The following is a 12,301-nucleotide window of genomic DNA, read 5'->3' as shown; positions in this document are numbered from 1 at the left end:
TTTTCAGGTCATTACACACTTCCGATAGTCCAACATCAAGATAACACAGTAGTACCATCTGTGTGGAAATGACTTGCTGCAGCTCGTGGCTGAAATGCTGAGCCAGCTGTCCATATTACAACCTGAGGGGAGGCAGACGCTCGTGTGTGTGTGTCAGTGGATTGAAAGCTGTAATGAACGGAGCATTGAAAACATCAAGGTAACATCATAAAAGCTGTGAACTTGTTAACACCAAAATGTTCATCTTGAAGTCCAGGCAGTTTATTACATTATTACATTTCACAGTCCTTCCAGGATGCTCTTTGTATGTTGTATGTGTGAATAAAGTGCTATGTTTTGAAGCAGAAGATGGATCCTTTCAGCTGATTTCAGTGGAATTCAACAGACAGGATTGAAAACTGCAAGCTTGTTACATAAGATAACCGTAGACTGGACTGTTTATCTGTGATTTGGAGTTATAAAAGCACCCAAAGAAACCTGCTCACCTTGTTTTTTTTCTTTATACCCTCAAATGAAATGAAAGTACTTGGCTGAATCTGCACTCTGTAACTGTGTATTCTATTTCCAGTTCTGAACATCCATTCTGTATAATTCCCTCTTGACCTTTTTGCTAGATGAAAACATTTCAGTCAGGCAGACTTGCATTGAATCTGTAAAATGTTTGCGAAAATATTTTCTAGTGATTAGTTGGCAAATGCAAAAATAGTGAATGTGATTACATCAGTAACTTTTGAGCATCCACTGAGGGAGAGATGCGACTGTAAACAGAAGCAGAAATAGAATTTTTTATAAGTTTTCACAAAATCTTTCATAAAATCTTGAAAGTTGGAGCTGCAGTTTGCAGAATCAAAGAGTAATGATTTCTGTTTCTGTGATTGACAGGCATACTACTCCTCCTTTTCAATGCATGATGGGATTTATTACAGTCTCCTACACCCTGAAATGTAAATCAATATAGAGCAGATGTATGGATTATGGCTGGATTACAATTTAGCTGTAACGAATCATAAGTTCATGCAGGTTTATGTATATTGTATTTCAACAAGCTTGCTGACGATATAAAGTCAACACGCATCATGATCTTGTTGCCATTCAAAGCTTTAATTTCTGATATTGTAAGCATGATTTTAAAAAGGCAGGATTTCATATTACACACAAGACAAGCTCTGTTCATTTTATCACAAGACTTTACGTACATTGAAGTTATTTTTTTCTCTCCGTAGACTTTCTTCTGTCATCACTTAGTTGCCTGTGAGCTACTGTCAATCAGGCAAAGCTACTGTTCAGAAAAAATGCTGTATTGAACAAATACATACAGAGAAATCAGCTCCTCAAAGTGGGGGATTAGAATTCACCTATAAGAAATAACGCTTCAGTCTCTTCTGTAAAGAAAATATAAGGTGTCATTTGTGGGGAAGTAAGAACAGGCTGAAGTTTCAGACTTGCTATCTTCAGCTGCCAGAGCCTACAGTTGGTCTTCTTTTACACTATCTTCCTGTTCCCACCCTTGTAAACAGATCAATTTACCTGACTTCATCCTCCCCATTCTGATTCCAGCAGCATCCTTAGTGCTGCTCTGTTTTTCTTTGCAATGATCTGCTCTTGAGAAACAGCAAACCCTGGAAGTCAGAAGTCAGTGTTTAACAACCAGTTTACATTTAAAATATATCATCTTCTTCCTCCCAAATAATTCCACAATACATGAAACTTTTTTAACTTTTGTTATGAGCTGAAAAAGAAACAATACCTGCTCCCTCTCTGTTTATTCATGAAGCTCCACTTTCATGAAAAATCCTGAAAATCTGAAAATCTTCAAGTCAAGGATAAAGAAGTTTCTCTTTTGAGCTTTAAAGTGAAAGTTCGAGTCCAGTCTCTGAGCTTTATCTCTATTAAATTACCTGCCAGATCCAGGAGTTGTCAGACAGTTATTGTCATCATGGTATCCTGTGGCTTTACCTGGGGACAAACAGGTGTTTAAGCTCTGGTGTCACAGAAGCTTTGAATGTATGACAGTTTGCACTAACAGCATCAACCTTTTTCACTGCTCTAAGCCTCTCAAGTGAACCTCCAAGTGACCTGTATTTCTTTATCATTGTGAGATAGGGGCCTTTTAAACATATGTGTATATAACTCCACCATAAATGGTCAGATTGCTTTGTAAAACAATACAAGAAAAGGTCACTATAATTTCTGACGGATGCAAAAGTGCAATCCAGATCCTGGCAATATTCTATACTAAGATCCAAAATATGAAATATGTACTGGGTCATCATAGTTTTCAACACTTTTATGTCACAAATTATGGTACAAACCTGCAACTAACTCCAAATTGTAGCAGACAGTCTGCTGAAAGGGAGTATAATATTAAAGTAGGACTAAAGTGTTGGTGACAATCACAACATGCTTGGTGGAGGTCTGCACTCTCTGAGTGCTTTTTTTTTTTTAAATTAATTCTGTAAATTGCCTCTAAAGTCACAAACCTGTATTTGGCTTCCAAGTGATTTGTTCACAGAGACAGTGTGTCTGTCCAGTCTGAGTTGGATCCAGTTCAGATGCTCCTGTCTCCTTGAACACTGTATCACACATTGAGATCCCAAGTTAAGCTACACCCATTGGCTCATAGAGAGACATAGCAATCCTTGTCTCAGGAATGATAAATAGTGAGCACACGGACTGGTCTGTTAGAACTGACTGAATTACACTGGGCACCTATGTGTACTGTCTGTCACTTCTCCTCAGTTGAGCTATATCGGGGTGGCCAACCTGCAGCTTGTGAGCCACATTTGGCTCTTTGCTTTTCAGTGTGTGGCTGTTCTATCCACTATATAGTTATGAGTAAGGGTGTGCCAATCAATCTAAAATATTGATCTACTGATGCCAAAGTTGGGATCAGTATTGATTAATACTTGGGTAATGAGGTTGATACTTAAATTTCAGTTTCTCTTCTCTACATGTGCTCCTCTCATGAGCTCATCTAGCTATCTTCGATCCATCTATCTATCTATCTGCCTATAGATAGATAGATAGATAGATAGATAGATAGATAGATAGATAGATAGATAGATAGATAGATAGATAGATAGATAGATAGATAGATAGATAGATAGATAGATAGATAGATAGATAGATAAATGAACCTTTTTCTCTTCTGCAGTAAAACAGACACTTGTCTTTGACACAGCTCCAAATAGGAATTTAAACACACTTAAAAACACAATAAATCTCGCTTTGAAAATTAGGATTTTCTGTTTATGTCATTTCATACATGTATGAGACACCACGTGTGTGTGTGATGTGGCTCTTTGTAGTTCCACGGTGATTTTTGTGGCTCTTGGTCTCTGACTGGTTGGCCACCCCTGAGCTATATGAACTATTTTAACAATTATTTCAAGCCATCTGAGTCTCCTTAGTCTTCTTCATCAATTGGTCTAGATTCTGGAATTTTCCTCAACAATGCTGTCGTTAAGCTCTATCCTGTTGTATTGTGTCAGGTCTCCTTGGAGGAATCACTGCCTGGATTTTGCTCCAAAACGCTGATAACTAGATGTGTGGTTTCCTTCCTCTTTCAGGAGTGTCCATGAGTTCCAAAAAGAATGTCAGATGTTGATTCTTCAGACACAAAACACTTTCCATTGTCAAAGAAGTTGCCAGTTTTTCTGGAATATGTTTAAATAGGGTTTTCTTCTTGCACGGTACAGTTTCATCCTGGATTTGTGGATGGTCTTGGTTAATAGTCATTGTTTATTGTGATGTAGTAATATGGAAATTTCCACTAAAGAGTCATGTATGAGGATCAGTCGGTCATGGCCTCTGAATTTAACAGTACTGACACCCTCAAGTTCTTTGTAACTTAATGCTAATTAGCATTATTCTGAAATTATTAAATCAAATATTTGAAATTAACCTGTTAAAGTATCTGAAATAAAGAATTTCCTCATTCAGCCCCTGTTTTTGTTGTCCCTATCGTAAACTGTTATGTAATGGTTGAAAAATAAGTATTTTGAAAAGCCTTCAAATTTACATATTTTCCATTAAACAAAACCGTTTTTCATTTTGTCCTTGGTTTTTCAATTTGTTTTGTTTTGTGTTGAATTTTCACTCTTGTTTTCATTAAATGTAGTGTTTCATTGACTTGCAAACCTTAAACTTCTGTTCAACATTTCATCCAGCTTTTCGACTCTTTTGGAGCTAGGGTTGTATATTTAGGTTGATATTCAGAACAATAGCTTCACCTGAAACACTTCATTAGTGTTATCAGAATACTAAACACCTTGTCTTTGTTTTCTTGTGTCCATACACACACACTGGACTCAGACAAACACGACTGAGTGCTCTCACACTTGTCACAGATCAAACAATTGAACGTGACTTCTTTTAAATGGTGTCTGAATTCCCTGGACACATAAGACTGAGTGATTCTTATTATAAAGTAAACTGAAGTGTGATATCTGGGGTATTTTTTGGTAACATAAAAAAGGAGTGTTTAAGAATCCACAGCCATTTCAGTGTTGACATTTAGTGAACACATCATGAGATAAGAGAGAGTTTTAGGCTGAAAAAGAGGTACGAGGAATAAAAAGCATCACTGAAGCCTTTTCAACCAGATAAAAACGAGTCCTCTTTCATCTTCATGTTTTGCCACGCTGATTGGATTTGAGGGGTCTGGAAACCATGTGGCAGTTGAAATGACAGGCCTGTTTTATTTCTCGTCTCTGTACTTTGAGGCCGCTGGTCTTTGTAGACCAGCAGCCTCTGCTGGTGCTCTGCTGGCGCTTGGAGCGCTCTCGCTGCCCCACAGTGCCGTTTGCCGTCAGCTCTACAAACATGTAAAAGCAGCCAGCGTGACGGGGAGGGGGGCGTGAGGACTGAATGCTGATCGCCTTATTCACAGTCAGGCCACACAGCAGCCACACTGACACATTTCATCACCTGAACTATTTACCAACCTTTTATCTCTGCAGCCCTCCACCTCAAAAATGAATTACCCCACAAAAATATGCTTTTATCTTCAGAGGACTTGTCGCCTTTTGTGGTGTAAAATAAAACTCACAGTTCAACCAAAAGTGGACGGAAACAAAGTGACTTTGACTCTCTTTTTGAAAGTGTGATTTGTTCTGGTGTGTGAAATATAATATTTGGGACAATGTGAAAGATATTTCACTTCAGAAAATGATATTTATTGGACTGTTACCAAATTAAAAGCATCAGATAGTCTTCCTTAGCTTGATTTAAAACATGGTTACTGCATGCATACAACATGATCTTTCAAGAGGGTTTCATCAAATGAAAATACACTAAGTACATTGTGTTTTTTTATTAACTTTGGCTTACAGAACTGTATATGTTTTAGAAATAACTCTGCCCAAAAGTCAGTATAATGTGGATGTGCGACATGCAACCATCAGTTCTTTAACAAGGACATCTTTGAAACAAAGACAGGAACTTCAGTGACATTCATCAGATTTCCCCGTGAATGTCGAAATCAAAATGCAGTCAATGGCAGCTTCTTTTAGCTTTTTTATCATTTCTTTTTCCACCTCAGTTAAACTTTCTTTTAAGATAAATAATCAAGGCAGAAACAAACTGACAAAAAAAATACATCTTTAAAGATTTAAGACACCAAAAGGCAGTCCAAGGCAGAGCTGCTGTGAGACTCACAGATTTGGCAGTTTTCATGAGGAAACAGCAGAGCACTCGGATCACACTGAAGCTGAGACAGACAGATGCAGCAGACGAGTTCACGGTGAGACAAAAAGAGAGTCCAGGGAGAAGTCTGAACCAGTCTGTTGTTCCTGCTCTCTCCGGACCTCACCAGCGGGCCACTTGGCTCGTGTAGTCCTCAGTGGTGGCTGGAAAGTCACCCTCAGCCTCCTTCTCCCACCCTCCTCCTCTAGTCCCCCCTCTGTTCCCTTCCCCTCTGTGTTTTGTGGGCCTGCTTTGCTCTTTCTGCTCCCTCATCCAGCGCCGCTCCTCTCGTCTCTTCAAGCGCACCTCCTGGTGCTCCCTCTGGCGGCTGTACTGGAATCGCTGGAGGAACAGGTCTTTGGCGTACTCGTACAGCTGCACGTCCAGGAAGTTAAGCTCCTCGATGCGTCTGCGCACCAGCTCGCTGAGGTCCACGTTGGCGGCTCGGGTGCTGTTGATCTGAGTGAAAGCGGCGATGAAGCGCAGGCTGAACGTCCGCTCAAACAGGTACTGCGTCTTGCGCTGGAACTCGGTGAGCCCGTAGAAAGCCATGTTCTTCAGGTTGCTCATGGCAGAACTCAGGAGGATGTGGTTGCGTTGACTCTGGTTCATGGAGGACAGGTTGTAGCAGCCCACCAGGTTCAGGTCGGCCAGCATTCGCACCTGGCGGTTGTTGGCCAAGTTTGAAGGGCAGTCCATGAAATCGGAGAGGGTGACACCTGACCAGTCGTCGCCGTTGTAACAGGTGGGCAGCTCGTCCTGGGTGGGCGAGCGCCCATCACACATATGGAGGGCTGTCTTCCACGTGGCTCCGCGTTGGACGTGCTTCCACTCGCTCAGGTAGCGGGATACCGGGTCACGCAGCATGGTGATGTAATAGAAGTTCCTGCAGCCAAAACAAACACAGTGAGAGAGCTGTGAGCACATCATCATCTCAGAGGGCTTCGCTGTGTTGTGCTGACAGATGGTGACTTTTGTCTGTGCGTGAAACCTCAAGGTTGAATGCTAATTGGAAAACTGAAACTGCCGCTAATGACATTATTATAACTTTCACTAAATTGCCCTTGACAATCGAACTCTTGCAGCCTGGTAATGATTGGAGCTGGGAAAGTTTCCCCTGCACGGGCTTCCTGCCGCCTGCCAACATTGAGAATAATTGGGAATCAAGTCGTAATGCTAACCCACAGACATACATGAAGTGAGAAAAACTGACCTAACTAAATCCTAAACATGTCACTCCGACAAAATAATGAGGTTCCAGTTTCCAAACATCAAATCTGTTGCATACTTAAGCGGGTGTCCCATCCATCATTTGTCACCCATTCACGGCAGGGTGGAAAACTAAATCGTCTGGCATTTTGATGGTAAAGAGGTGTATCCAAGCACTATTACTCTCACATACAAATCACTGTCACTCCCTGAGAGATTCAGTGTGTTCTTAAATTACTGCAAAAGGACACTGAAGGAGGGAAAAGGGATGTGTCAAGAATTTCTAACTTCATTAAAGTGTCAGGAAAGCTGCTGATAGCATAACAGACTATAATGTTAGTTTGAACTTCAGTCCTGCCTGAAACCAGGAAGATATTTCATTGGATAGTGACTTAATTTTTTAACTAACATACTGTATACTCTCCGCACAAGTATATTTAAGTTCTCCAATCAGACAGTGGAGACTAAAAAAAGCTCATAGAGGCCAAACAGTACCTTGTCTGAACCCAAAATATGAGAATAACAGCCCTGTAAGAAATCCTGTCTGTGAAGTCATGGGAGTGACAGCCCACACAGGAGCTTAAATCTGCCCTTCATGCCAAGGCTGACGACCTCTAAGGAGAGCCACTCAGCTGAAGCGCACATATGTCAAAGTGCATTCTCACGGAAAACAAAGATCGGACAGCTCTTGGTCAGGTAAACCTCTCCAAAGGTGATGTCCTGTGAGTTTTTTTTTAGCGTGAATATTTAATGATGATGCAACGCAGTCTCCGGAGAGAACCGTCTGGGTGGAAAAAGTGGAGTGCAGAGATTTCACACTGACTCCAAAGCTTGCTCTCCGTTGCTGCTTCAGTTCTTTCAGCACAACAAACGATCACACACAGTCTCACCCAGGAGCTGCAAAAAAAAAATAAAAAAGTGAGCTGCACAGACTCTCTCCTTGCTGCTGCGTTTTTGTCCTTCAAGGTTCAATTCAATGCATCGGAGAAAAGGTTTTTGCACTGGAGGATATTTTACACAAACAGCATTCGAGCAGGTTTTCACAAGGTACAAATCATTTGTTCTGGGGGTTTGTTTTTTGATTTTTGTTAACAACAACTTGTTCCATTTGTATCCTTACAATCCTGTTACATCAGCTCCAACACTGAGATTACATCACGGCTTTATCAGAGGCTGCTTCAATATCTGACTCCAGTGGGATGAGGAGGGAGAAGCTGTGTTTGAGAGTTGAAACAAGTGGTCAACTAATTGATTTTATTGACACAGGCTGAAAAGAATGAACCTTAATTGAACCCTCTGAGCTTTGTCTAATGTTTTAGTGGCTTATGTTGTAATTTTTGCATCGTATTTTCCTCTGATTCTTTTTTTTTTGACGTGAGGATTTGCTTTTGCTGCATATCATTTAAAACTCAAAGGTCTGGACTGTGACAGAAAATGGTCTTGTCAGTGATGGAGGGGCTCTAAAAGCACAATTTCTTACTTTTTTTGTTCAACAGAACACCAAACTTCAGGTCAAAATTATTTTTTATTCACATCCAAAATTTAAAAAATTATTAACTTCACCTCAAAAGCTCCAGGAGTGTTTTATTTCTGGAATGTAAGGTGCTAATGTAACACTTCCTCTATGAAGATATCTTTTAAAGTGTGGTGTAAACTGTTAAGAGTTCCTTGAAAAAAGTGACTTTTGTTCCTGTAATACTGTGTGAAACAAGAGACCGTTTGAAAATGAGGTGCAAACTAACTCTGTGTTTAAGATTAAATAAGGAAACTCACTTAAAGTTCTTAGTGCAATCCAAAACTTTAAGTTAGCCTAACAGCTAACAGTGAGAGCTAACCATGAAGAACCTACAGCTCCACTCTCAGTTGAAGCATTTCTAGTTGTTTCACCTGCATCAAACAACAACCTTACTGGACAGAGCAAACCACCAGATTAGAAAAAATGTCCGTATTTAATCTCAGGGATTTGTCAGTAAAAGTGCCACAGGACTTCCACCGCAGACTCTGCTAAGAGTCAGGCAAGAAGCTGTGATTACAGCCTTGGTGGCAGCAGCTGCATCCTGGCATTTGCTCCTTGAGTCCGCTGGCTGCAGATACATCCTCATTAGACCGTCTCAGGGACATAAACACATGCAGCAAGTGTTGTCTGAGAGCACTCGACAGCCCAAAGGTCAGTTGTGTGCACCATCAGTGTCAAAAAGCATCAGGATCAGCAGCTCTGCAGAGCTGTCGGGAAGAAGAGGAGGAGGAGGAGAAGGAGGAGGCTCTCTCTGAGTGATACAGATGGATGTCATAGGGGAGGCGGGGGGAACTAACAGGCTTCAGTTACCTCTGGCCTGTGTTATCATCAGTACCTACCCTCCAGTCATTTTACTCTTGCTTTTGAAAGTATTGCAAGTTTGCACAGTGGTGCTGCTTTCCAGTAGAAAGTTAGTGAAGTATCACAGACAGAATATAAAAACATGTTAGAAAGTCTATAATTATTCAAAGATGGAAAAGCTGCGCCAAGATCTGCAAAACTCTGAGAGTGGGAAGATATCTGCAGACATGTGCAAACTAAACCTGGAACTATTTATAAAGATATATTTGTGATCATGATTTTAATTATATTCTGATTTCTTTTGGGGAAGTTTTTCCGACAAGTGTGTTGGTGGAGAATTTGGAGGAGAGATCCCTGATATTCTGTGTTTAACACTGAATCGATAATGGAAAGGAGGTGTATTGCATCTCATTTTGCCTCAGAATGCTCATCTCTGGAGCAGCAAGCTGACTTCAGTGGAGCTCTAACTAAACAGGAGCCATTAAGCAGAGCCAGGGGAGGAATTTAACGTTGAAATGGAAAGTAAAGCAAAGGGCGGAGCACTGAACAGAGGCTACGCTGACTGGAAAACTGAGCCAAGTGTGATTTGAAAAGATGGAGTTTGAGCTTATGGGAAGAGTTCAATAACTACAACATGAGACAAAGGCTGACATGTTAGAGACTTACTTTAAAAATAGCTGTGAATAATCTAGACTGCATTCCCTTTTGGATTTTTATTTTGTTTTCAGACTTTTTTGTCAGAAATTTCCATTTGTTGCATTTCAGCTTTGAGTTCCGCATTGTGCACACAATGCTAACAATCATAAAAATCATTATTCTTAACTCTCACAACAATAAACAATTATGACAATCCTCACAGTAATAGTGTTAATGTGCTGTGGTTTAAAATCTTATATTTACACTTTAAAGCTCTTTTGACAAACTGTTCATTTGGTTTGCTTTTGGCGCCCCCTAGTGGTCAAAGTGATTTTTTGTTTTCTATGTTGAAGAAAATTATTCTGCTTTTATTTTAACAGTTGAAATGTTCACTAGTTGTGGGGAAAAAAGCTTTTTCCTGAGCATGCTGTCAATCATGTTTTCTGACACATGCCCCCTCAAAGCCCTTCAAGGCTTAAAATTTACAGCACAGAAATATTTCTCTTTTTATTTATTTATTTATTTTTACTTAAGTGGGTCACAAGAAAGCATTACTTTTCATTTTTGTGTTTACAACCAGTCAACAACTCCTCACAGGAGCTTTTAACACTGATAACCATTTGTGTGGTCTCCTTCCTCTTTCGGGATGCAGCGTCCATGAGTTCCAAAAAGAATGTCAGATGCTGATTCTTCAGACCCAGAACATTTTCCATCATCAAAGAAGTTGCCAGTTTTTGTGGAATATGTTTAAATAGTGTTTCCTCTTTCTCACAGGAGCTTTAAGTCTTGAATGTCAGCACTGAAAGCACGCCCAAATCAGCAGAAATCCTCATTCTATCTCTAAAGACACAAAACATTCAAACGTGGGCTGAGTAAAATCTTTGAAGGAAAGTTTTATAGCGAAGGAAACGATATAGAAGTATTTTCTCTGAAAAAATGAGAATCTTAAAGGTGTGATGGTTTATCTTCCACGGAACATGAATTACAGGAATTTATCAGATAAAAAAATCTAAATCAACTCAGGATTGAACTGATTTTTTTTTATTTTACTGATTACACTGCTAGGAAATGACCAGCTTCCTGTGACATTGTCATTTAAATAGCCCTGAACTCAAACAACATGAATGATGGAGCCGTTCCCAGTGCAACAAGCTCATCGCTGTAATTGCCTATAATTAGCCTGGATGACACGATCTCAGCCCACTGCTGCTCCCTGATCACAGGCCGCTTAAAGGCAGATTGTTCTCTCAGTTCACGGTGTTGGAAGTGGCCGGACGGAGTTTTCTCATCAAGTCATCCATGAGTGGGAGCTGGATATTGTTGCAGGTGGAGGAGACAACAGGGGAAAAGGCTCAACATCATATCTCAGTGAGCACAATGTTGTTCAGAGCAAAGGCTAACACAGAGAGCAGTAAATAAGTAAAGACAGACCATCTCCCAGTACAACAGAAGGACTGACTGATGTTATGATGTAGCGTGGAAGACACTGTGTGTGTGTGCGTGTGTGTGTGTGGGTGCTATTGTGGCGTGTAAAAGCTCCACCTGTTTACAGTCTGCTGACTTCTCTGATTTCTCCTCACAGTGGAGCAGCTCTGATCTGAACTCTGCAGGCTGCACCAAAGAAAACAGTTTTTAAGGAGTTTTAACATCACTCTCTGGGCCTGGCTACTTCTTTATCCACAAGCTATTACAGACGACAGAGACAAGCATGGGTGACGTATGACATCTTAGATATGTTGTTAAAACAAACATGTCAGTAATCTGGAAAATCTCTATGAGACTCTCTTCATTAATGTGTGTTTATGTTCTTCTGCTTAATCAAGGTTTTTATATTTATTGAATCACTTCTACAGCTTTTCCAGCACACTGAGTTATTTATTTCCCCGTGGCATCTTGCTGTCTTGGCTTGTTTTCTTTCTATATTTTGGGGCTTTTTCATGCCTTCATTGCAAAACAGGACAGTCAGAAACTGGGAGGCGAGAGTGGGTAATGACACGCGGTAAGGGCCTCGGGTGGGGATCTAACCTGAAGCTGCTGCTCGGAGAGCTGAAGTCCCTGAACATAGGGTGTGCAATTTAACCTGGAAGTAAACCAGGTTGTTTAACATGCAACACAACAAGCACCCAGTAGCATCAAAACATGGGTCCTCACAGTGATGTTTGGATGCAAAGACGATTGCACTACTATGACTTCCTCCTGTAATTTTGCTCCTCACTTGACTCCTGCCCTTTCCTGCACCCTGCATCTCCTCTGTGTCCGACATTAGTGTTGGACATTAGTGTTCCCTCTGGATCCATAACCTTTTCTTAAAGGTTGTCACATTAATCACGCCGCTGATTCCACCCCTCAATCTCTCTCTATCTGCTGTGTTTAGCGCTCACTCTGCTCTGTCGTCTGTCCTCACCACCCTCCTCTCCAGCCTCTGCATACAAACAGCCACCATCTCCTCTTCCT

The 12,301-nt window shown here is 40.8% G+C and overlaps 1 protein-coding gene across 1 annotated transcript in view; it reads right to left on the bottom strand.

The window, feature by feature from the left end:
* Window positions 1-1,160: 1,160 nt before the first annotated feature.
* hs6st3b (heparan sulfate 6-O-sulfotransferase 3b) overlaps window positions 1,161-12,301 on the bottom strand; it is a 78,347-nt gene continuing 67,206 nt past the window's right edge. The window contains exon 2 of the mRNA XM_074695545.1: window positions 1,161-6,571. Coding sequence (XP_074551646.1) covers window positions 5,809-6,571 — 763 coding nt within the window. The 3' untranslated portion in view covers window positions 1,161-5,808. The remainder of the gene's footprint in view (window positions 6,572-12,301) is intronic.

Source organism: Halichoeres trimaculatus, unplaced genomic scaffold (genome assembly GCF_033239565.1).
Source record: "Halichoeres trimaculatus isolate MK-OKI-2021-1 unplaced genomic scaffold, fHalTri1.1 fHalTri1_scaffold_19, whole genome shotgun sequence".
NCBI classification, from domain to species: Eukaryota; Metazoa; Chordata; class Actinopteri; order Labriformes; family Labridae; genus Halichoeres; species Halichoeres trimaculatus.
The sequence above is the reverse complement of the archived record's forward strand: the minus strand, read 5'-3'. Positions and strand labels throughout refer to the sequence as shown.